Source organism: Beta vulgaris, chromosome 4, assembly GCF_026745355.1.
Source record: "Beta vulgaris subsp. vulgaris cultivar EL10 chromosome 4, EL10.2, whole genome shotgun sequence".
NCBI lineage: Eukaryota > Viridiplantae > Streptophyta > Magnoliopsida > Caryophyllales > Amaranthaceae > Beta > Beta vulgaris.
The window spans coordinates 1,726,779-1,752,510 of NC_079205.1; the positions used below are offsets into that span (position 1 = coordinate 1,726,779).

Here is a 25,732-nt window from a genome sequence, read left to right on the forward strand (position 1 = left end):
AATCTTTGAACAATCAATTTTTCATCTTTAATATTACAACCTTCCATCTTTATTTTCTTATAAGTTAGGGGGTTTAATTTTCATGTTAGAAGTTAGAACAGGACCCTAAAATCTTCAAGACGGTCCAAAATATAATCTCCTGACATTAGATTGTCACAAACTTCACCGAGCCATATATTCCAACATCCACCCTAAAACTCAAATCTTTACACCATATTTCAATTTTCATACTTCCTCCGTTTCAAAATAGATGCTACATTGTTGACTTTTCCACTATTCATGAATGAGGTTTGACCATGCATTATTTATTATTAGGTAAAATCAAATGTTATAATGTAATATGTTGTTGAATTTGTCTTAATGTATATTTTTAGAAAATCAAAATTTTATACTTTACTCTAATACATAATTAAAGATATTAGTAGTCAAAGTAGTGCCTCGACAAGCGTTTTAGTCAACAATGTACCATCTATTTTGAAACGGAGGAAGTAAAAGATTGTTGCTATGAAAATGGGAATGTTAGAAGACATTTTAATGAAGTTTTGTTGCTAAGAAAGCAGTAAATTAATGGTACTACAAGTTTTAACAAATCAGAATGTTACTTTAAGGTACACTAAATTAAAAGCTTTCTTTCAAAACTTAATTTTTTTGGTGCAATCAATCTTGTTTTTAAATGATTAGTCTGCAAGACTGCAACAGATCCATGAGTAGCTGATATTGAACAAGCCAAGTGTGTCAACTGCCACTTGAGCTAGGTTGGCAACAATTCACAAAGTTTTCTCCATTATCTTTGTACATCTTGCAACCTGATAAGTATGCAGTAATTCTGATACCATTGGGAAAGAGAGCTACTTCCTCCGTTCTAAATAAATGAAACACTTTTCTCTTTTATGTGAGCAAAGCGTTTCACTTAAAACGAAGAAAGTATATTCTTAGAAAAAATTCACACAAGCAATACCGTACCTTTAGAGGTTAGGAGCTGACAATCCAGTATCAGATACATTCATCCCTGTTATACATTAAACAAAATGCATTACTTTAACCCACAAATAGAAAAACACAATCATAATTCAGTACAAAACTACCAACTAGCTTGAACCCTAAATTCATATGAACCCTAAGAAAATATGAATGCCAAAAAAAGTGTTCATGTGTGCGTAATACTTCCTTACACTTTGAAAATCGAACTATTCACCAGCTACATTTATGTTACTATGATATCGTTGGATTCATTTCAATGTATACTTTCATAATATTAACTTCTTATACTTTTTACTAATAAACAATTAGAGTAACTTAAATGGTCGAAGTACTGTATGTACAAGCGTAAAAGTCAAAATTTAGCATCTATTTTGTTACGGAGGAAGTATATAACTGACTGCTGAAATCGAAGGCGATCATTGCTTCGTCGACAACAACGTGGTCTTGTTTCATCAACACAAGATCAACATCATGACTAGGAGCTGCCAATCCAGTATCAGATACCTTCATCTCTGTTATATATTAAACAAAATCCCATTACTCTAAACCCTAACTACATTCATATGTCGAACCCTAAGAAAAGAAAATATATATCAAGTAATAATACTGACTGCTGAAATCCAATGCAAGCATTGGTTCGCTGACTACGTGATCTTGTTCCAACATGTTGATGTCACTTTGTATTTCTCGTAATTGTTTGGTATAATAAAGGTAAGCCAAGTAATCCTTTAAAACCTTCATCTTGTATTCATTGTCCCTTGCTTTGACTCTCCCAAGATACATGGGACTCTTAGTCGGCTTCCTAAAATTTCGTTTTGGATTCCTGCGGAAAAACTTCAACGGATTATTCCTAAGGTTCATCTCATATGCGCCATTGATTTTTTATTTTATCTTTTAGGGTTTTTCTTCTTTCTTTTCTCTTGAAGCCAACTTCGTTTCTATAACTAGTACTAATCCATATCTAATATTTCTATTATATAAGGGACGGGAGAGTTATGGTATCTCGAAAGACAAAACTATTTTACTTTATTTCTTTTCTAAATTATAAATTCACTCACAGATTAAAGGGGTTTTAAACAAAATATTGGAAATAAAATTATAACAATTACTCACAAGTCAACTAAAATCATAGAATTGCATGATTGACATTATAGAAATCACTCAAATGAGGAAACTTTATAAAAACCAAAAAGTTAACTTACAAACTATAACCAATACACTACCATGTCAATACATACTCACAAGATTTGACTTGAAATCAGAGTGTCACTTTATCTCTATTATATAAGCCAAGGGAGGAGGTGTGGTGTCCTCTTTTGAAGTGACTAAAATACCCTTAATGATCTAATTAATGGAATGAAAAAAATTACAAAAGCAAATCATTTAAAAATCTCATTCCAACTTGCCATTTAAAACAAGTTTAAAATGGTATATGCATCAAATACTTCAATCAAAAATTAAATGGACAAAATATTTATACCTTATAAAAAAGATGGCATACATAACATGCACATGAAAAGTCTGAACATCCACTACCTTTAATACTCTTTAATCCAGTTAAACCAACTCATTATTTTTGTTCTTTCTGTTCAATATTCATTCACAAAAAACTAATGTTAACAATCACTCACAACCTTTTTATTTTTTTACATTAGCAAATTAATATATCTAAATTCATCTAACTGTTGAATTTTTCACATTTAAGTTTAATCATAAATAAAGTATGAATGGAGTATCTAATAGGATAACAAAATTTGAAATTAACGCACGCATCGCGTGCATATGAAGGCTAGTTCACAATATATGAAGTAGTGTACTTAATTCAAAAATCAACTAAAAAATTATAATATTAGAAATCATAATAAATTCGATAAAATTTCTATTTTGTTCATAGAATTTAACATTGAAAAGTAAAAAAAAAAAGACCGGTGAGATACTTAAGTGACAGAGACTAAACCAATTAAATTTTGTAACTAAAAACAATTATACTTCATATATGTCTAATGTTCAAATTTTGACTTTTACTTACGTAAAAAAAAAAAATCAAGTTTCTGTCTTGAAAAAAAATCCAAGCACGCATCGCGTGCAAAAAACGATAGTATAACAATATGGAAAGACCAAATTGTTAGAATAGGCCGTTAAATTTCAACACAAATTGAGTGTGAGAGAAAGCTCTTTTGGTTAGAGCTCCTCTCCCGGTTTCATGAGATTATGGGATCGATTCTATCCCCACCCTTGTGGCTCTCTAAAAAAAAATTTGCTTCTTCTTTTCAGTGTTCTTGATTTATTTTAGTTTTCTTGGTTAATTAGGATGCCTAAATTATAACCCTAGTATAAATATCTTTGTAGTCGCTATTGTTCATGTTATGTCAAAATATAAGAGAGATAAATATTCTTCATTCTAGAGAGACTAGAGAACTTAGAGAGAGGTCAGAGAGTCTAAAGAGATTAAAGATTTATCCTTGTATCATAATCTAATATTTAAAGTCTTAGTGCAGTGATCGTGGTTTTCTCCCTATTCAAAGGGTTTCCACGCTACATCTTCGTGTGTTGTGTAATGCTTTATTTCTTATTTTCTTCGGATATTATACTTTATTGTTCGATTTGTCATTGCATACAATACATATTCCTAACAATTTGGTGAAAAAACCGATGATTTTATGTATTTTAAGTTGAGAAGTTTCTCTATTGAAAAGAAAGGAGTATTAATTTTTTTTTAAAAAAAAAGGAGTATTAATTTTTATTTTTAAAGGAGTATTATTTTATTATTTATTCATGTGAAGTAGAGTTAAGCTGGTAAGACCAGTGTGCCACAGTCCAAATCGCGTTGGGCCTAGCCCAGCTGGCAAAATTTTAAATATGTTGGACTAATATTAATTGATAGATGGGCTTGTTCAGTCCTTGGCCCCTGAGCAGCATGTTCAATTCTTGTAAAATACAAGATCATATTTCTCATGATCTTCTTCCACTTACAACTGTGTATTCAGCAAGTAAACATGATCTTTATTATTTCAAGTTTTGCGCTTCACTATCTCATTGATCATCATTCACTCACAACTAGTACTTCAAACTATCGTGTTCATATATGTTTCTTCTGTTTCGTTTTAAATGCAACAAATAAATATTTAATATTTCACAAAAAAGACCCCTTTGTTGCATTTAAAATATAACGGAGGAAGTAATTAAACATTAAATGGTAAACCTATCAATAGTCCTAGGAAAATAGTCATAATTTTCGAAATCGATACACTATACACTAAGGACATGTATAAATATTGCCATGCTTAGCCCTTAGGGCTATATGTGTAGGGAAAACCTTCTATTTTAACAAAATTCAAGTAAATAAAACGCGCTGAATTCCTAAACAAACTCTTATTATCTCTAAACGAACAAGAATGAAATTAAACTTATGATTACACTTTGATGAAACATATATATCTTTGTAAATTAAACACAATTCAAGAGTTTATTTACTCTCATCACAACATCTTTCAAATACTTGCCAAAACTCATAATATCTTCAGTTGCTTTAATATCCACTTGATTTCTCCATATTTGAGGAAAGAACAACCAAAAGCCCGTAACCATCACAAACCCAACTGTTAATGGGCCTGAAACAGCCCAATGTAGCTTCCATTTCTGGCCCAAACATCTCTTCACAATCATCTCCAAAACCACACATACACCATGTAATACAAAAAACCATGTAACCTCCCACGTGGGAGTAGCACGTGTCACGTAAAAAAAGATGAGCTCATGCATTAATCCAGACACAACAAAAGCAGACATCACACCCATCACTGGGGCCCATGAGGCCCATTTAAGGCCCAAGACATTTTCAAATGTTGACTTTATGGGTTTATATACTGTGTGACGCAGTATATCTGATATCATGCGGTTCCATCTTCTCCCCCAAAAATCTTGCAATGATGTTGATAAGTAAGGTTCATCAGACGGTGATGATTCAAGCTCTAACCCTAGAGTGGACCCCACAAGAAGATCACATACACCAAAAATAATGTCAATGAATAAATACATCAAACAACAAAGCAAAATCATATGTTTTTTGTAAGTGTATATTACATCTAAAATCACAAAAACAACACATTTTGACCAAAAATTTAAGGGTACTAAAACCTTCTTATGTGAAATTCCAAAACTACCCTTTTGCTTCTTTTCTTTGATTTTGATAGGAAAAGCTGCAAAAAATATGAATCTAATTAGGGATTTTTGTGTGTGATTAGTTGATAAAGGACCAAGATTAAAGGAGTAAAGTAAGAGTTTAAAGTTGGCTAACCAAGTAATAAAACCTCCTAATATTGCACTTGGAATTGGTCTAGAGAGAGAAAGTGGGAGTAAAATGAAGAGAGAGAAAATTGGTAGGAGAGAGAAAAATCTAAAAATACCCTTTGGGATTTTTGAGGCTAAGAAATAGGAGTAACATAAAGATGCAAGAACTATCAACCATGCTTTGAAGAAATTCTTTGCTTCTTCTTCCATTTTTCTTTTTTTTTTGGTTGGTGAGATTTTAGAGATTCTTTTGTATTTGTTAGCTTTTCTTTTTGTTGTTCAATCTTTATATATATATATAGAATATGTGGAGAACATAATTATTGTGGTAGTAAAATATTGATGATGAAATGGTTGAAGATGTATTGATTGGCTGGTACAAGCTGTAAAATAAAGGGATGATATATCTGTGAAAGTTCCTTGTGGTCGGAATTTGGAATTACTATATGTTTCTTTTTGAAGCATTTTATGTGTTTTATATGCATGGATCTAGGTTATAGGATTAAACTTTGAGCATACTTGATTATTGGTTAAGATTTTTTTTTTGTAATGTGGTTATTTTTGGTGCAACTTAATTTAGTTTAATAAAGTTTTTGAACTGTAGGTTTAATTTAAACTTCGTTACGACTAGTTTGGTAGGTAATACTGAATGATGATAACAAAAATAAAAACGGACATATATAGTTTGCAAGGCAAATCTCAAACTCACTAGTCACTATCATGGTAATGAAATTTCATTTCAAATATGTGTTTCTTCTACAACTTTTCATTTTCACTCAATACCCCGTCCACGTTTAAAGTGGTGGACCAAATACCGAATGTAAAGTAACGAAAGAAACACATGTTGGTAATGAATTCTCATTAGTGTAGATATCGACATAAATGTTAATAGCTAATAAACATAACATGAGAATCGAATAAAAGGGTGATAGACAGACTCTCACAAAAGAAAAGAGTATTATCGAAACATAATTATAAGACTAAAACGCCAATGAAATAAAAACATACATACATTAATACAAAGAAAAACTAGGTTTTCATGAGCTTTGCAAACTAATAATTCATGATAACCCTAATTATATTAACTTTCATCAACACTTCTTTCAAATACTTGGCAACACCCATAATATCCTCAGCTGCTCTAACATCTACTTGATTCCTCAACAATTGAGGGAAGAACAACCAATGACTTGTAACCATCACAAACCCAATTGTTAATGGGCCTGAAATAGCCCAATGTAACCTCCATTTCTGGCCCAAACCTTTCTTCACAACCATCTCTAAAATCACACACACTCCATGTAACACAAAGAACAACGTCACCTCCCACGTAGGACTGACACGTGTCACGTAATAATAAACGAGTTCATGCATCAAACCAGATACAACAAAAGCAGCCAACACACCTGGCATGGGGGCCCATGTATGGCCCACAAAATATACTACCATTGACTTAACGGGTTTATATACTGTGTGACGCAGTATATCTGATATCATACGATTCCATCTATTTCCCCAAAAATTTTGTAGTGATGATGATAAATAAGGTTCATCAGACGGTGATTCTAGCTCTAAACCAAGTGTGGCCCCCACCAAACGATCACATACACCAAAAGCAATGTCATTAAACAAGTACATTAAGCAACATAGAACCATCATGTTCTTTGTGTTACGATATGTGACATCCATAATAACGAAAAGAACACATTTTGACCAAAAATTTAAGGGTAATACCTTCTTGTGTGAATTTACAAAACTACCCTTTTGGTTATTATTGTGCAAGTTTTGATCTTTTGATGTTTTTACTTGCTTTTTTTCTTTGATTTTGATTGGAAAAGAAGCAAGAAAAAGAAACCTAAGGAGGGATTTTTGTGGGTGATTGTTATTATTATTATTAGTTGATAAAGGGCCAAGATTGAAGGAGTATAGTAAGAGTTTGAAGTTTGTGAGCCATGTGATGAAACTACCTAAGAGGATATTTGGGATTGGTCTAGAGAGAGAAAGTGGGAGAAGTGTTAAGAGAGAGAAAATGGGTAAGAGAGAGATAAACCTAAGCATGCCTTTAGGGATCTTAGAGGCTAAGAAATAAGAGTAACATAAAGATGTAAGGATTGCAATGCATGCCTTGAAGAAATTCTTGGTTTCTCCTTCCATTTTTTTTTTTTTGTCTTTGATATGTGTTTAGTGTTAAGATTTGAAGTTGCTAATTGGTAGTTATCTCTATTTAAGACATTCTTGTGGTTTGATTTGATATGGTGACATATAATTTTAAAAATGTAGGAGTTTGTTTGCTTTACATCACCAACCATAAGGTCTTATGTGACATATTGTGATGTGTGAGATAACTTTATATAAATTTGAATGAGTATTATTCCCTCCGTTTCATAATATAGTGTTTATTTTATTTTTAGTGGGTCAAACTTTAAAATCTTTGATCGAATATTTTCATTTGTGTATATAAAAAAACATATTGATGCGGGATCTTGTTAGATTCGTTTCAATGTGTAGTTTCATAATATCAAGTTTTTATATTTTTATTAATACGAAATTGAAGATATTAAAGGTCAAAGTTACGTCTTGGAGACCGTGTAAAAAAGAAAAACGAACACTATATTATGGGACGGAGGGAGTGAGTAATGAACATATGCTCCCTCTGTTTTTTTTTTTTTGTTCCAATTTGAAATCGAGAGTGAAACTAATGTGACTTTAATAATAGACAAGTTTTCACTAATTTAAATAAATAATATTAATAAAAATAAAGATTCCAACTAGTTTTTTGAGTTAATTTTTGTTTTGTAAACAATGAGAAAAAAAAATGAGTGGCTAAAAGAGTAAAACATGTAACTAATAAGTAGTGTTAACACATTTATTGCAGTTTAAAAACCAATGGAGAATTTAAGCCACAAACTTACACTATGTCTGAAAATATTCCAAAAAGAAGCAACCTATTGAAATTTCCAAATAGGAAATACAGAAATTACAAAAGAAAACGAAGGGAATAATTATACATATAATAATTGAGAAAGTGACACAAATATCGTTGATATCGAACTACATATAAGGAGTTCGATTTACAAAGTAGAGATAATCTAGTTTTTTTATTGCTTATTATTTCTCTAACAGCTAGGTGTTCTAGATTTTGTTTATGTTTCATGATTTGTCTAAGATGTGATAATTTTTTTTTTTTATTTTGACATTGTAGGCTTAACTTAGCTTCATGGTTAAGCTTTTCTATTTCATTGGTCTAAGTAATCTAAGGACGTGCAAATGAACGAATCAAAAAAAAATTGAGTAAAGAAGTCTAGTTACATGATCATGTTCATGGTCTTAAGGTCGATTAATTAGAATATGAATTAAGCTTAATTATGGCCTAAACTTCTTGTTTTGAATGGTTTAGGTTACAAATTAAAGTAGTATTAAAAAGTCAAAACAAATCAAATAAAAAAATTAATTAAATTTATTCATTTTCTTTGGTTGTAAAGGGCATAATTAATTAACAAAATAAGAGGTTATATTTGTTGGTTAACACATATTCAACTTTATAAAATAAGTTTTAGATTCAATACGCTATCAGATTTGATCAGTTGTAACACAACACTTAACAACATGTTCAAATAAAAATCATTCAAATATAGTTCGATTTAGATAAGTTCATATTTTCCAGATGAATTAAATACACTCTTATAATTTTAACTCAAGTCTAATAAATTCACTTCAGATAATACCAAATGTCTGAATTCAACTCTTCCATGCATGGAATAAGCTGTGTATAGCTACAATTCGTTTTCTATGGCCCACCGGAGAAGTAACAAAATTCCTGCAAATTTTCTTCATCGTACTTATTCATCTTGAGATTTGTTTGTTACTTTGATAGCTCTGTCATCCTTTAGATAACATTTAAAAATCGATGGGAAACGTAATCATTTTGGTAAACTAGTTTTTTTTATCCATCTTCAGGAATTAAGAAAATGATTCAATTTGAAGAAATATTTTATATGCTAAAATGATTTTCTTTTGATTTGATATTGTACTTATAATTAATTGAAATATTCTCCTCAAATTTATTTTTTCCCATTATTGTTTAATTTGCTACAAAAGAAAATGAGAGATTTTTTTTGTTCCTTAGCTTATAGGTAAGGGACTATTGTTACATTAGTAGCTTTTTTGGCTTTTTCATTAATGATAGAGCCTTCAATTTTCTACCTTATACTGATACAATTAAATTTACAAGTTAATGTACTGCAGTAGTCAATAGTTATTTTGAGTTAATGAAGAGGTGCCATTTGCCAACTATATACATATGTACGTACAGCCTAAGTTATCGTTCGAATTATTGTAGGATTTCTAACGTAATCATAATGCGGTATCATTCAAAGCAATGATGTCTTGATCTAGTGGTTAAGATTGATGTGCTATGAACGATAGGTCATAGGTTTGAATCTCTTCCCTCCTTTGTACTTTGTACTGTCTTCTTGACTCAAATGGATAAAAAAAATAATGTGGAATCATTCGCGTTAAATTAAACAAAACCAAAATCTGTGTTAAAGTAAGATAATTACATTTTGATGTAGGTAAAATCGATCTCAACACCCTAAATTGTAGCACGGGTGTACCAAACAGCCCCAACTACGATTTATAGTCAGAAAACCCCAAAGTACGGAATTGAGTGTAGTTCGTACTATAAATGACGTAGGTGTCCATAATTTTCTCCCCTTTCTTATTTTTTTTCTTTTTTAACCCTAATTTTTTACTTTAACAAAAAAAAGGTGTGTGCCTTCGTTTTCTCCTTACTCAATTGAACAAAAAGACTTTGTTCCCCATATTCCCTCCTACTTCTCAAATGAACCCTAAATTTTGAAAGACTGAACTTCGCATAACAACAATGAGCTCAACTTCATCTTCAAGTTTCAAGAAGAATTCCAATACCAGTTTATGTAATGTTAGGGTTTACTATCGACATCGATTGCCTGCAGTAGTCCAAACAAGTTGGAAGCTCAACCACGATCAAGGGAAACGCTTCTATGACTGCCCAATATCTAGAGCTCGACTTATAGCCAATGAGAATTACGATCACTGGCCTCATTTATGGTACGCCCTGCATCCAGGTCCGCGTTCCGGCTTTAAGTCGTAGTTGGTTCTGTTTGATGCACCCGCTCTATAGTTGGGGGTGTTGAGGCCAACTTTGCCTTTGATGCATAAATTCATAAACCTAAAAATGCTGCTAAATCAAGAATTCAGACAATTTAGGCTTTCTCTCAACTTTCATAATTGAAATCATATTCAATATCAAACGTGTAAGCAAATATTGTAGTTCACCACGTGTTGTCTCTTTTTTTATTCCTGATATAGTACATGCCATCATATCACGTATATATGTCCACCACAAGTCACTTATTTTTCATGCAAAAACTCATAACTTACACTTAATAAATCAAATTTTATTATAAAAGGATTTAAACCCACGAGTCCACGACCTTACATAGAATATATGCATATTGTAATTCCTACCACTAACCTAACATATCAAAAATACTCATTGACTCCTAGAAGAAACCTATTAATTCATCAATACAAGTTTTTTGCATTACAAAAAAGAAAGAGAATAGCTTAACTTTTATAATTTATAAGTTACTAGTTTATAAACAAATTGTATTTATAAACCAGAAATCTGAATTGTTACAAGTTACTACTACACCTACATCTTTACACAGTACGTACTCCAGGGAAAATAAAAAGGTATAATAAGAAACTTTATTTTTGATTGTTACACCAGAAAGAATTTCGGTAGAATTAATGGTGTACGTATACATCATGTTTTGATATAAGAAAAATGAATGATTTATCAGACAAGGGCACTAATGCACAACTGCAAAAGGCAATCAAACAAAAATTATTTTACTCTTTCTAATGTTTGTTTTTGTTTTGGAAACAAATCAACATAAAAACGGTTGTAGTACATTATATAGCAGGGCTTCCTGAGTAGTCTTTGTCATATTAATTCCTCTTTTATCTTCTCACAACAACCAATTCAGTACCATGTGAATTATCACGAGAAAACTTCAAAACCTCTGCATAAATTTGTTACAAGCTCTAGGGGTGATTCTTGGTCCATGCAATCACGGCAATAGAATAGGACTCCATAATATATTTACTTTAATTGTTTTAAGATTAGACAAAAGAAAACATTTGGATCAATAATAAAAGTGTAAGAGAAAAGGAACAATGATAACATGAAATTCATCAAAGTTTTGTTGTTTAAACTTTTGAAGATATAGTCGCTATTACCCAGCTGTAAATACTAATTTTATACTTCTATCTTTTTTGAACTACAAATGAAAGGCCTTATTAAGAAAATTGTATAGGGTTCCCATTATTTTTGCCCATATTAGCCCCGCCTTGGGCTACGGGCGTAATGTTAGAAGCTATGCTTCTGTTAATTTTTCCGTCCATCGAGGTTAAAACGATAAACTAGCCTAAAAAATATAAATATTAATCTAATTGTATATGTTTTAGCAATTGTTTCAAGCAAGCATATGGGATTTTTTCCTAAGGAAAAAATTGATTTTTTGTAAATAATATCAAGATCACAACAACTTTTTTCATTTTAACAAGAAAAAAAAACCAAAAATAACTTCTCAAAGTCAATACGCCAACCATGCATACTTTAGATTCTTGTACGCATTCTACGTTTGGTAGTATAGAATTCCACCATCTCTCTGTTAGTAATTTTTGACAATATCACACATAAGTTCAAGATTATTATATTTGAACTCCATACCATTACAAAAAGATAGAATTATTATTTAAAAAAACTTAGAGCATATTAGCTAAGAAATTCATGAGAAATTCACCCATCAATTTGACATCATAAACATTCAGTTATTACATAATAATTTCATTTTTCACTATCAACAAAGATCGCAGTCTGTAAATACCATTTTCCTTAATAAATGTAATAGCGAAATATGTATCGAAAACGATAAAGAGGCAAATTTAAATTGTAGACTATGAATACATTCATATAGTACTACAGTCTACAGAGGAGTAGGTAAAACATTTCAATGCATGATGATCAACTTAAGTGCAAGAGACAAGAGTCAAGACTAGAGGTCCCCTACTATTATAACTTAACCACTTTGCCACACTATAAAACTCAAAGACACCACAATACCAAAACATGTTATTGTTACACATATATCACTATATATGCATGCGTGCTAAGTTTTTGCACACCAAAAAAAAACATGATAGAAGAAGAAACACAAAAGTTTTCCAAGGCATGTTTAGTAGTTTTAGCATGTCTTTGTTACTCTTTCTTTATACCTTCTAAACTTCCCAAAGGCAAAATTAGGTTATTTTCTCTCCTCCCGATTTTCTCTCTCTTCACAATACTCCCACTTTCTCTCTCTAGACCAATTCCTATTACTATAATAAGTTGGTTTATAACATGGTTAGCAAACTCTAAACTTCTTCTTTACTCCTTTAATCTTGGACCATTATCAACCCAAAAATCCTTAATTAATTTCATATTAATTGCTGCATTACCTATTAAAATAAAGAGAAAAGATCCTCTACATTGCACCCCACAAAACACTAGAATACTACCCCCAAATAATTGGGTAAGATCTTTCTTTTTTATTCTTTTTGTAGTAATTTATGACTTTACAAAAAGTTGGATTATGTTTGGTTTTGCATTATTTCTTTTTATTGATTTATGTTTTGCAATTTGTGCATTTCTTGTGGGACCCTTTGGTTTGGAGCTAGAAGAGCCGTCTGATGAACCTTATGCTTCATCATCACTACAAGATTTTTGGGGTAAGAGGTGGAATCGTATGGTATCTGATACACTGCGTCACACAGTATACAAACCCATTAGGTTAACTTTTGTTAAATTTGTGGGCTTAAAATGGGCCCAAGTGATGGCTACTATGGCAACTTTTTTTGTATCTGGGCTTGTACATGAGCTTATGTACTATAATGTGTCACGTGTTAGGCCCACATGGGAAGTCACGTGCTATTTTTTACTGCATGGGGTATGTGTGGTAATTGAGATGGCATTGAAGAGGGAATTGGGCTTGAAGTTGAATTTACATTGGGCTATTTCAGGCCCATTAACTGTTGGGTTTGTGATGACTACAGGTTATTGGTTGTTTTTCCCACCACTTTGGAGGAATCATATTGATGCTGAGTCAATTGAGGATATTAAAACATTTGGCAAGAATTTGAAGATGGTATTTTAGATGATTTTAGAGATAATTATGGTTGATGCAACTTTGTGGTTGTATTAGATCTATATTTCCTCTTTTAATGAAGGGAAGAATATGCATAAATATATATAGGCATTTATGGAATACTAGAATAGTTCTTTAGTTTGTTTTTTTAGTTCTCATTTTAAATTGTTATATTTCTTTTTGGGTTTGTTTCCCTTTCTCATTATAAAGAGAAAAAATAGTCTTAATAGATGCATTAATATATTGAATGATATTGACACGTCATAATTTTGTGACGATGAAATAGTTTTGCCATATTCTTTTCAGATTCAGAAAAATATATAGTCTAGTGTGATTTTGTTAGATTATTCTTGTTGTGTACTCTTATAATATACTTTCTCTATTTTTTTTTATCATTTTCACTTTGCTGTGCACGTCTCTCAATATCCATTTTCGAACTTAAATATCTTGTGTTATATATTAATAAAAATTATAACGATTGCATATCAATAAAGTATTAATTGAGACAAATCAGACAATCTCCCTCATGATTATATTTTTTTCTTATAAATTAAAAAAAAAAATTGAAAAAATTCTCGCTAACTATAAATAATGTCAAAAATACGAGTGAGAATGATAAAAAACACACATATTGATCTAATTCAACTCTTCACTATACCCACAAGCTACATGCAATAATCTCACCAAATAAACAACATGATACACTTGCTTTTAATTCTCCATGTATACCAACGTGAGGCATTGATTGGATCAACATTTACAACTGGACACACTAATATTCACAACATTAATTTGACCAAGTAATAAATAAATTATTTCTACTAATATAACAAATAATAAAAGTACAAATCTATAGGTTTAAATTCTCATAGTTTCCATCAACATTAGAAATCTTTCCCACACCATCCAAAAAAAAAAACTCAAATCTAACCCTAAAATGGAAGAACAAGAAGAAGGGATAATTAAGGCTTTGATTAAGGTATGGTTAAAAGTCTTAATCTCTTTAATTTATACTTATTTCATTGTATCCAAATTTCCCAAAGGAAAATTAAGAATTTTCTCTCTCTTACCAATTTTCTCTCTCTTCACATTTCTCCCAAATTCTCTCTCTACCCCAACAACAGCAGGACTTACTGGTTTTTTCTTCACTTGGCTTGCTAATTTCAAGCTTCTTCTTTTTTGTTTTAATCTTGGTCCTTTATCAAATGATAATTTACCCAAAAATTCATTCCTTAATTTCATACTAATTGCTTCATTTCCCATCAAAATTAAGCAAAATGAAAATTACCCATTTACCCAAAATCAAAAATTACCACTAAATTTGTGGTCAAAATGTTTGATTTACTCCATTATTGTTATTTGTGGATTTTTAAGTAATTACAACAAAAATGTGCACCCAAATATTTTAATGGGTATATATTGTTGTGTAGTTTATTTGAATTTAGAGGTTATTATGGGAATTTGTAACAAAATTGTGGGGTCCATTCTTAGGATGGAGTTATCTCCACCGTTTGATGAACCTTATTTATCAACATCATTGCAAGATTTTTGGGGGAGAAGGTGGAATCTCATGGTATCAGATGTACTGCGTCACACAGTATATTTTCCCATAAGGGCATTTTGGGAAATTCGTATTGGAAAGAGGTGGGCCCAACTTGTAGCTACAATGGTTGCTTTTGTGGTGTCTGGTTTGATGCATGAGTTGTTGTTTTTCTACATCACACGTGTGAGTCCCACGTGGGAAGTCACGTGCTTTTTCTTGTTGCATGGAGTGTGTTTGGTTGTTGAAATTGGGCTGAAAAGGGTATTGGGCTTGGGAGAGTTACATTGGGCTTTAGCTGGCCCATTAACTGTTGGGTTTGTGATGGGTACTGGGGTTTGGTTGTTTCTTCCACAACTTGTTAGGAACCAAGTTGATGTTAGATCTCTTGAGGAAGTCAAAGCTGTGAGTAGGTTTGTTAAGGGAATATTAGCAAAAAATTAGCATTGGTTTTTTAGGTTTGTTCCTGAGGGGAAATTGGGGATCCCTCCTTGCAAGGAGTAAGACTCGATCTCAAGATATATGGGATTGGAGGTGATATCAACTCTATTAGGATATCACTGCTGCTCGATTTAAGATTTGTATATCTCCATACTATTTGTTCAATTATATTCTATGATACTTCTGATTAATTTTAATGAGAATCTTTTTACTCTTTGAGTATGACTAAAGGAAGAGGTATCCTTGTTCTTGCTGAAGTTTGTCTTGTAAGAGACCGCCTACTTTTAAAATTAAATTAGGCAACGGTAAGCCTAATATTAAAAAGAAAATAAGTCCAATAATAACTAGGTTAATTTCTTTCGATAACTAGTTTAATCCATTTAGTGAATATGTCTACTTTTATATTAAAATTAGACTATTTCTTTTAATAATTTTTGTTCTTGCTGTCATTCTTTCATTTTTTTTGTAGAGTGTAAAATACTATCAATATCATCCATATACAATTCATGTTACAAGTTAAACTAACCCAATTACTAATAACTAGTGGCAGGTTGTTGTTCTTTTTTATTGTTAGTACACTCAATATCATGCAACAAACTTTATATAATTATACATGTGATATATATATGCATTAAAATAGTACTTTTCCTTGCCAATAAGATTATCTTATCCAAACATCTAGTTTACATGACCGAATAAAAAGAATAACCACCCTTTTTGAACTTCATTTGTTACTAACACAAAGTTTCACTGATTTAACTCTTTACTACATTAGATATTCCAATATAGAGTTTAGTATTTGAATTTGTAAAGAAGAATTTTTGTATTAAATGGAAGGTGAAGCCAAGACCCTCCTTAGGGTATGCACAATATTATTGACATCTCTATACTATTGTTACTTCATAGCTTCAAAAATCCCCAAAGGAAAAATAAGGCTATTGTTTTTCCTCCCAACTTTCATTATATTCACCTTCCTCCCCATATTTGTCACCTCAGGTATTTCTGCCGGTCTCATCTCATTCTTCGTTACATACCTAGGGAATTTCAAGCTACTCCTTTTCTCTTACAATCTCGGCCCTCTATCAAATATACATAATCTTAACCCTAATCACAAAAAATACAAACATAAACAACATGTAAATATTCCTTTTCTAAGATTTATAATTCTTGCTATTTTTCCAATCAAAATCAAAGACCCGTCTGCTAAATATCAAAAGTCCGTGAAAAACTGGCGGCCCTTTAACTTATGGTCTAAGTCCTTATGTTTCTCAATACTTGAAACAATATGTTATACCTACAAAAAACATCTACACTCAAGTGTTATGTGGGTTATATATTGTTGTATGTTGTATCTATTCCTTGATGTCATCATAGGCATATGTAACAAATTAGCAGGGACCATCATGGGTGTGGAGCTACTTCCGCCGTCTGATGAACCATACTTATCAACCTCCCTACAAGATTTTTGGGGTAGAAGGTGGAACCTCATGGTAGCAGATGTACTGCGTCACACAATATATTTACCCATGAAGGTATTTTTGTCCAAATATTTAGGTCAACAAAGGGTTGTAGTTCCTTCTGTAATGATAGTGTTTCTAGTTTCTGGTCTTATGCATGAGCTAATTTTTTACTACTTAACATGTGTTAATCCCACGTGGGATGTCACGTGCTTTTTTGTGGTAAATGGGCTTTGTGTGGTTTTTGAGGGCTATTTTAAAAAATATTTGGGCCCAAGGATAAGGATACATTGGGCTTTAGCTAGTCCATTGACAATTGGTTTTGTTATGGGTACAGGATATTTGTGGTTCTTTCAACCAATTTTGAGAAATCAAGTTGATATAGGGGTTGCTGAAGAGGTCAAGACATGGTATGAGTCTATTAGGGATTTTTTTTAAATAACATCCATTATGTTATTTTAATTTGAAACATTATTAGCTTAGTGTTTTTTTTTTTAATTTGTTCAGTTTATTGTGATACTTTAGGTGATGTTTATACAAGGTCCCATACATAAACTTTTCTCTAATGACATGTAAGTATACTTTTAAAAAAATTACATGTAAATATACAAGAATTTGATTAGTATTAATAGTTGAATCTTGATATTAGAAAAACTTTTTGCAAGTAAATTCCATGTCAATTCGACTTTTAAGAAAGACGATTCCAATATATGCTTGCGTTATGTCAATTCTTGTATTCTGAATTTATTTTTCGGCTCGTGCAATGCAAAAACATTGTTTTTAATAATTTTAGAAATTGGTTCATCGAAAAATATGTAATTTTGTGACTTCTTTTTACATTTTTTTATTATATTAAGAGAAAATTTCGGAAATTGAACTCGGATCTAGTCATAACCAGTCCCTGAAATTTGAAACCAAAATTGGGATTGGTTGGACTTGGACCATATCCTCATTTTCTGGAATTGGCCTTGGAACCAGTTGGGACCAGTTCCAACACCAGATACCCGCTTTTCTGAAGTGTGATATAATATCGATTTTGATTGGAGGTGATTTTCTAGAATTGGTCTTGGAATCGTTAGCAACCGATTTTAGTATTGGGTTCTGGAATCCAATGGCATTCAAAAGCTAAATTGTTTCATTGTTCAACTTAATAAAGACTAAATTAAAATAAGAACCATAGCATATATGTAGTAGTATCCATTGAAATAATTTCGGCCAAAATTATATATTGACGAGCTAATAAATTTTGGGACTAAATTATTCATCATACATAAAACATTCCACTAGTTACTTAGTCCAAGACCTGATTTCGTCAAATATCTATATTTACCGGGGCACCTAGTGGGTATCGGGTCCAAAATTTTACCGCCCTGAATTGGAAACACTTGCAACTGGGTCCTCAGATTTGGACCCATACCCGATCCAAGCAGGATTGGTTCCAGTTCTTGACCCACCGGGTTCAACCAACTTTTTGTTTGGAATCGAATACCCGGTATTTCTACTCACCCTTAGTCAAAACATACCCCTTAGAAAATCCTTTTTTTTTATAAGGAGAAACTTTAATAAGTTGGGGAGAGTAAAAAAGATCCCAACTTACTAAGGAATTCCCTATCAAAAGGAAAACTATGTTTCCTTAGACTGTGGGAGCTTAAATTTGTACATTGCCAAAAAAAAAAATCAATCAAGTAATCAAATAATAATTACAAGCAAGATTAGTGTAGATGATTTCAAGATGTGTAATTTTAAAAAATTAGGGGTGTTATTTGCTGACTTTTTAGTAGAATATCTTGACTCGATTTTAGTTGCTCAATAACCTATGGCATAAGAACCATTTCTTTCAAATCAAACATACCTCAAAAGTGGAGGAAACGGTAAGAAATTGGATTAGATTTTTACATACTCTATATCCAGCTCAATTTTATTCGAATCGAAGTCAAATTTATTTATCAGATCAAATCGGATTATATTATATTGGGATCAGATCAGATTAATTTGGATTTAAACTATTTTATCACTTAAAAATCACAAAAATGAATCTTAGAAACAAAATATAATATATATATACTATATGTACGGGGGCTGACTAAGTTTCATACCGGTCCTGATGGATCGATAAGAATCGTCATGATCAGTGTATTCGCCTAAGAACCGTTGACGGCGTCATACCGATTTTATCAGGACACCTTTCGTCTTTACGGTACTCCTGCCCTGGGGTATTCTCGTGTAGGCCTGGGCCAGTTGTTATTTAATGCGCCTATGGGCCTAAAGATAAGAGTTTTTTTCTGCAACGTAATTGAAGAATAGAGTTTTTTTTTTTACAATTTAAAAAACATAAATAGAGTAAAGAACGAAAATGAAAAAAAAAAAAGGAACAAGCAAATTACAATACAAGAGAGAAATGAGAATATGATTGAAAAAATTAACAAAGCCTAGATCTAAACAAAAATCAACCAAAAATTAAAATTGAACGAAAAATCAAGAAAAAAAATCGGTAAGTAGTAAGAAAAAAAAAAAACTCAATTAAATCGAGATCTTGAATTATCATAGTTTCCTTCTTCGTATCTTCATCTTCGTTGCTTCACCTTCTTCGTCTCTTCATATTCATAGTCCGGACCGTTTCACCTCTGGCCTCTGGGCATGTCGGAACCGCATGAGTTCACCGGGGTGGAGCACAGTCCCCGAAAATCGCCTCTGACCTTCTTTTTCGAACGAAAAATCGTTTGTGATGAGGATGACTCAAAGACGAAGTTCGAGAGAGAGAAAATTAGTGAAATCGTTTGTGAGAGAGAGAATGAAAATGAGTGAAATCGTTTGTGAGAGAATGAAACTGGGAATGAGAGAGAGAATGAAACTGCAGCATTTGTGAGAGAGAGAAAATGAGTGAAGGAAGAGGGCGTGAGAAATGAGAATGAGGGCGTGAGAATGAAAACCCTAGTAGCCCGCTTATTATTTTACAAGCCCAATGCCACTTCTTTTCAAATTAAAAAAAAAAACCCATGAAGGGCTGCGCTTGTCTAAAAAACGCAGCCCTTCTTTAGAAGGGCTGCGTTTTTTAGACAAGCGCAGCCCTTCATACTGTGAGAAGGGCTGCGCTTTTTTTAAAAGCGCAGCCCTATTACGTGAAGGGCTGCGCTTTTAGAAAAAGCGCAGCCCTTCCTGCGCAGCCCTTCCTTTTTTTTCCCCTAGTGAAAGAATAGAATTGTAGCCAACCAATAGGAGCAGAGTCTCATTCTATCAAGGACTACTCCTGTCGGCTCCTATAAATACCTCGTTGATATGAGTCATAAGGTACGTCCACAATCATTATCATACTCCACTGGAGAGATTTCGATTTACCCATTACTGACTCAGGCATCGGAGGGGCGTTCCTCTGATCAACCGGCTTATACGCATTAAGGATACCGGTTCACACCCTACCACTTATTCCATACCAGAACACTATACTTGATTGTCAATAATACAAACATGATTATCCTATTGTAATTCTAATGTATCATTTTATGACAGTAATAATTGAATTCATATCATATTGGTAGAAAATTACATAAACTCGACCTACAATAAAATTCGAATAAGATATTTATATTTTTGGATTTGGATCATATTAGAGGACATACAAAGTCAAATTATAACTTCATGCCTGGAAAGGTTAGTAATCAACCAATAATTCACCTGAGAACAAGTAGGGTGAAAGTAGAAGAGAGAGACGTATGCTAACCATACAAAGGGGTGGGGGAGGGGGATTGCGGACTGGGGTGGGGGAAGGGGGTTGTTGCGGTGGTGGGGATCGGAAGGGGGTTGTGGGGGTGGGGGAAGGGGTTGGGTCATTGTTGGGGAGGGTGGGGAGGGGTGGTCCCATCACTCCCTTTAATCCCCCACCCTTACTTTGCTTAATCTTCAATTAAAATTTTGCTTAGGTAACCATGTTTTTCAAAAGTGTAACATGTAAAAAAAACGAATTGAAAGAAGTATAATAGTTTTCACCCATGACGATACGGGTAGGAAGAAGTCTAGTACAAATAGTAAACTTGAAGTTCTGGCTATCGAGGTGGGCTTTTGAGCCAAAGTCGAGTGGGGTATGCAAGCCAGAACATCTTTTATTTTCTCTACCTTATATACAAGTTTCGTATGCTACTTTTCAACTTATCAATTATAATACCCTTCAATTGAAAACGCGAAGTTATAATCAATAGTTGTTATTCTTTTGTTTTTTTGGTTATTCATGACAATTCTTTACAATTATAAAAACAAATTATACTCGTATTCCAATATTTTGGAAAAGTAAATCTTTTTCTCAATAAAAAAGAGGGTGCTTCAAATTTAAACGGTGGGATGATCTATTTGTTCTCATGCTTGAAGTATAATTTCTCATGAAATTCCCAAAATCAATGAGCATTATTATAAATTTTTTAGGTTTCTTTATAAAAAAATTGTTTTTTCTTGGTAACTATATTGAAATTAAACTAATAAACCTTTATTAACAAATTAATCAAGTGATTTTTATACATTTAACATATTGTATCATGATTTTTTTACCAAGTCATGAAGACTATAAAAATAGCTAATAAACAATTGAATATAAGACATATTATATCATGGTTCTTTTTCTTCCCTCCCACTAGTTTTGGGTTTTTTTTTTCTTTGTACATTGTACACTTTTCCTCTCACAACTATTGTACTTCTAAATCCCATGTGATTCTAATAATCCGTCATTAACGCTTATTGGAAAGAAGAAAAAAAATATAGAAATAGTAGCATAAAAGGCACTCACATGTGTAATTGTACCCAATAGTTCATCCTTTTTGAATGATCTATAGTTACTCCTACTTTTCAGGAGTTAGTTTCCAATTTCTTAGGGTAGAAATACTTGGAGCAAACCTCAAAATTGAGGCATTCAAGGAAAACCAGATGGAAGGAGAAGCTAAGGCAATTCTCAAAGTATGGTTCATAGTTTTAGCCTCATTTTGTTATTGCTACTTCATAGTTTCCAAAATTCCAAAAGGAAAATTTAGAATTTTCTCTCTCCTCCCAGTTTTCACCCTTTTTACCCTTTTACCCTTCTCTCTCTCCTTAGTTATACCTGCAGGAATCACAGGTTTTTTCATCACATGGCTTGGTAACTTTAAACTTTTATTATATTGCTTTAATCTCGGCCCTTTATCAGATAACCAATTTATCAAATTATCTCTCCCTAAATTTATCCTAATTGGTGCATTTCCTATCAAAATAAAAAACCCATCTACCCAAAATAAAATATACACTAAAGTTTTGCCCTTAAATATATGGTCTGAAACCTTATTTTTCTCCATTTTAGTGGGTATTTGTGACATTTATAAAGAAAGATTACATCAAAATTTAATATTTGTGATATACTATTGTATGTTGTATTTATTCCTTGATGTAATCATGGGAATTAGCAATAAATTTGTGGGGTCCATCATAGACGTGGAGCTATATCCACCGTCTGATGAACCTTACTTGTCCACTTCTTTACAAGATTTTTGGGGTAGGAGATGGAACCTCATGATAACAGATATTTTGCGTCACACAGTATATAAACCCACGAGGACATTTTTGTCCAATTACATGGGCCTAAAATGGGCCACAATTCCTGCTGTAATGGCAGCCTTTTTAGTATCTGGGCTTATGCATGAGCTGATTTTTTACTATCTGACACGTGTTACTCCTTCGTGGGAAGTTATGTTTTTTTTTGTGTTACATGGGCTTTGTGTTATGTTGGAGGTTTATTTGAAGGATTCTTTGGGCCGAAAGGTGGGCTTGTACGGGATCATAACTGGGCCGCTAACCATTGGGTTTGTTATGGGTTCGGGCTATTGGTGGTTCCTTCCACCACTTGTGAGAAACCATGTTGATATTAGGGCTATTGAGGAGTTTAAGATAGTGTATGAGTTTACAAAAGGAATTTTTAAATAATGATGTTATTTTTTTTGTTTTTTCGTGTATTTATGACAATTGTAATTGCATATTGTATGTATTTAAATGATATTAGAGTAACCCTTAACTTTTTATTCTTGATAATCTTTATCTTACATTAATTAGTAGTAAAACAACTTTTGTTGTTAAAGAATATGTTTATATATGGTGTACTCCTTGTGTTTTTTTTATCTTTTTCATTGTGCACATCTCTCAATGCACGTCTTTGAATTTATATATCTTTCATTATATTTTAGTAAAAATTATAACGATTGAATATTAATAATGTACTAATTGAGACGAATCAAACATGATCCCATATGACTATTTTTTCTAATAAATTAAAAAAATTGAGAAGATTCTAAGTATGAATAGTGTCAAAATTCTAAATGAGAACGATAAAAAACAGAGAAAGTACAAATCAGAAGAATTGGAGCTCAGTTTGTAAGTGGGTAAATGCAAATATGCAATAACTTTGGATCATAGTTATTAGAAAGTACGTGAAACTAATTGGGATGTAAGTTTCATAAAGAAAGAAGAATTTGTATTATATTAAAAAATTTAGTTGATACAAGATTTTGCCAATTGACATTTTTCGCAAAGTAACAATTGCTGGTTGTATTTAGATAAAAATCTACATGTAAGTTGTATTATGTGGAAGAAAAAGGGTGGATATAAGCTTGATAAATACTTCGTGTGCTTGTATATTGTCATTGATTAAAATTCTCTTTAGATTTTGCATGAATTGATGCATGTTTTTTGTGAATGTACAAGTGATATAGAGATTTTTCCTCCCGTTTTGATAATTAACTACAATAAGAATTATCGATAAATAAAGTTTTTCGTGAATAATTAACTAGGCCTGAATCATAGTGATATAGAGATTCTTCCTCCTATTCTGATAATTAACTACAACAAGAATTATCCATAAACAAAGTTTCTCGTGAATAATTAACTAAAAATTAGACCCTAATCGATAATATAGTTTGAGTACTAAATGGACCAAATATAATATTCCTTGAATTGCGCTTGTGAACTTAAGATAAGTATTCCTTCACACTTTTCATTCTTTAATGAGATTTTGCCATATATATCCTTTATCCTAAGCATGCTTCTCACAAAGCAAAAGGTAATTTTTAGTACATAATTGCCCAAGTCCAAATACTAATATAAAGCCTATGTTTGAACATTTTTTATCTCGACAAGTTGGAGCCCGGATTTGGTAGAATTAAGGTAGATAAACTAAGGCTATAATGAAGCTCGGTCAACTCGACTGGCCATGTGGCCAGTCCTAACTCCAACGACAAATTGCGGTTTGTTTGATAGTTGGTTATAAATGATGGTAATGAGAATGAATTTGTGTGTAAATTTGTAAAAGATATCATTGTCCATTCTCATAGTAATGCTAATTTATCCTAAAGTGTCCACTTTTCTTCTTGAATTTTCATTCACACCCAATACCACAGGTATTGAGTGATAATGAAATTGCTTTCCCTTGAAGACAAAAACACAAGTTTAGAGGTGAGTTTGATTGCCCACGAAAAAAATACTTTCCTAGAAAGATTTTAAGGATATTTACCTAATAAAATTACACTTAAAACCATTCCCATTAACGCAATTTATTAACGACTATTGAACGATCCGTAAACTTCAACCCATCCCCACCTCCTTCCCCATGAAATGAAAGTCGAAAGTCCTTTCTTGGAGACTTTGCCTTAGTTGACTAAATTAGAAAGCTTATGCTTTTTCTTAAATTGTGTACCTTTGTTCTTATTGTTTTTATTTGTTCGTTTTGTTTTCAGTTCTTGCATTTTCACATTTTAATAAAAAACAATCTATTTCGATTGCCTGGACTCTCAATGACATTCGCTCCATTGGACATCAACTTAAATGGTGTCGAATTCTAAAAGTTCATCGTCAACAAGTCCAGAGGACGCATGACCTGGCCAATCATGTTCGACTAGGACATATTCCCATGGATACTATGTAGTTGATTAGGTTGTTTTATTTTCTTGTAAATTTTACCGATATCCAGAAAAAAAAAAAAAAAAACAAAAGACTTGTACAATTAATTGATAATATCAATTTCTAATCACTATTCTTTCTCTCTTGCTGTAATTTTGTTATACCACCCTTCCCACAGAACACCACAAACACTGCTAACCCCATTGATTAATCATTCAGTAATGTACAATCATCATATCCATCCTACCTCCTCCAGCACATGTACATTCTAGTATAATATATATCCTTCCAAATTTGCGAAAATTGGCGACAGAAAAAGAGAATTATTAAAGCTATTTTTGGGTTTAAGCCATGGCACATGATTTTAACTCTTGTGCTAATTTAATGTTCCATTTTTTTTAAAGTGCAACTATTTTATCTATTTTACTACGAGGAGTTTCTCGCCGCTTTTGACGAGTGGACTAATACTTTGTAGGAGCTTGTATGGGTACCTCAAAGGTATAGATGACCAATAATGTGGGCCAATCCAACCCATTCAGCTCGGCCAACCTCGTGAAATTGGTGGGTGGACCGTGGGCCATATAGTCCAAGTAAATAGTGAACCAAATTGGATATATTTTAATCAAATTGCATATAGTATGATTCAATTAAATTTAAAAATAATGAAATTATTCATTAATATTAATAATTGTATATATTTTAAAGATTTTATGTAACAATAATAAATGATTTTAATGATTAAATAATTTTGAGAAAAAAATTCTCATGTCGGCCCGCCAGCCCACTAGACCCATGAACCGTTTCACAAACCGTGAAAACAATATCAGATCGGTGTGGGCTAAGATTATTCAGTCCGCAAACCAGTCTGCCCAACCCATGATTTTCACGATCCG

The 25,732-nt window shown here is 32.2% G+C and overlaps 7 protein-coding genes across 7 annotated transcripts; 4 read left to right on the forward strand and 3 right to left on the reverse strand.

Annotated features, from left to right (window-relative positions):
* Positions 1 to 965: 965 nt before the first annotated feature.
* Positions 966 to 1,842, reverse strand: LOC125496257 (uncharacterized). The gene is made up of 3 exons (XM_048641679.1): positions 1,593 to 1,842; positions 1,380 to 1,493; positions 966 to 1,009 (listed from the first exon to the last, which is right to left on the reverse strand). Exons 1-3 carry the CDS (start codon positions 1,840 to 1,842, stop codon positions 966 to 968), a joined length of 408 nt encoding a protein of 135 aa, XP_048497636.1.
* A 2,382-nt stretch (positions 1,843 to 4,224) lies between these two features.
* Positions 4,225 to 5,790, reverse strand: LOC104891787 (probable long-chain-alcohol O-fatty-acyltransferase 5). Its single transcript, XM_019249168.3, has one exon. The coding sequence runs from the start codon at positions 5,479 to 5,481 to the stop codon at positions 4,429 to 4,431; it is 1,053 nt and encodes a 350-aa protein (XP_019104713.1). The 5' UTR covers positions 5,482 to 5,790; the 3' UTR covers positions 4,225 to 4,428.
* A 138-nt stretch (positions 5,791 to 5,928) lies between these two features.
* Positions 5,929 to 7,852, reverse strand: LOC104891953 (long-chain-alcohol O-fatty-acyltransferase-like). The gene has a single exon (XM_057393827.1). It carries the CDS (start codon positions 7,423 to 7,425, stop codon positions 6,325 to 6,327), a length of 1,101 nt encoding a protein of 366 aa, XP_057249810.1. The 5' UTR covers positions 7,426 to 7,852; the 3' UTR covers positions 5,929 to 6,324.
* Positions 7,853 to 12,427: 4,575 nt separating this feature from the next.
* LOC104891786 (long-chain-alcohol O-fatty-acyltransferase) lies at positions 12,428 to 13,785 on the forward strand. The gene has a single exon (XM_057393828.1). It carries the CDS (start codon positions 12,516 to 12,518, stop codon positions 13,509 to 13,511), a length of 996 nt encoding a protein of 331 aa, XP_057249811.1. The 5' UTR covers positions 12,428 to 12,515; the 3' UTR covers positions 13,512 to 13,785.
* A 94-nt stretch (positions 13,786 to 13,879) lies between these two features.
* Positions 13,880 to 15,810, forward strand: LOC104891785 (probable long-chain-alcohol O-fatty-acyltransferase 5). The gene has a single exon (XM_010677541.4). The coding sequence runs from the start codon at positions 14,440 to 14,442 to the stop codon at positions 15,484 to 15,486; it is 1,047 nt and encodes a 348-aa protein (XP_010675843.2). The 5' UTR covers positions 13,880 to 14,439; the 3' UTR covers positions 15,487 to 15,810.
* A 136-nt stretch (positions 15,811 to 15,946) lies between these two features.
* LOC130590930 (long-chain-alcohol O-fatty-acyltransferase-like) lies at positions 15,947 to 17,912 on the forward strand. The gene has a single exon (XM_057393729.1). It carries the CDS (start codon positions 16,314 to 16,316, stop codon positions 17,376 to 17,378), a length of 1,065 nt encoding a protein of 354 aa, XP_057249712.1. The 5' UTR covers positions 15,947 to 16,313; the 3' UTR covers positions 17,379 to 17,912.
* A 3,684-nt stretch (positions 17,913 to 21,596) lies between these two features.
* Positions 21,597 to 23,252, forward strand: LOC109134748 (long-chain-alcohol O-fatty-acyltransferase). The gene has a single exon (XM_019248814.3). It carries the CDS (start codon positions 21,747 to 21,749, stop codon positions 22,872 to 22,874), a length of 1,128 nt encoding a protein of 375 aa, XP_019104359.2. The 5' UTR covers positions 21,597 to 21,746; the 3' UTR covers positions 22,875 to 23,252.
* The last annotated feature ends 2,480 nt before the right edge of the window (positions 23,253 to 25,732 follow it).

Bases quoted from the DNA above. Each gene is read 5' to 3' on its own strand.
- LOC125496257 (XM_048641679.1), bottom strand. From the start codon at position 1,842: ATGAACCTTAGGAATAATCCGTTGAAGTTTTTCCGCAGGAATCCAAAA. The intron at 1,494-1,592 runs GTCAGTATTATT...AATATATAACAG, and splicing joins GCTTGCATTGGATTTCAGCA to AGATGAAGGTATCTGATACT. The intron at 1,010-1,379 runs GTCAGTTATATA...AATGTATAACAG, and splicing joins GATCGCCTTCGATTTCAGCA to GGATGAATGTATCTGATACT.
- LOC104891785 (XM_010677541.4), top strand. From the start codon at position 14,440: ATGGAAGAACAAGAAGAAGGGATAATTAAGGCTTTGATTAAGGTATGG.
- LOC130590930 (XM_057393729.1), top strand. From the start codon at position 16,314: ATGGAAGGTGAAGCCAAGACCCTCCTTAGGGTATGCACAATATTATTG.
- LOC109134748 (XM_019248814.3), top strand. From the start codon at position 21,747: ATGATCTATAGTTACTCCTACTTTTCAGGAGTTAGTTTCCAATTTCTT.
- LOC104891786 (XM_057393828.1), top strand. From the start codon at position 12,516: ATGATAGAAGAAGAAACACAAAAGTTTTCCAAGGCATGTTTAGTAGTT.
- LOC104891953 (XM_057393827.1), bottom strand. From the start codon at position 7,425: ATGGAAGGAGAAACCAAGAATTTCTTCAAGGCATGCATTGCAATCCTT.
- LOC104891787 (XM_019249168.3), bottom strand. From the start codon at position 5,481: ATGGAAGAAGAAGCAAAGAATTTCTTCAAAGCATGGTTGATAGTTCTT.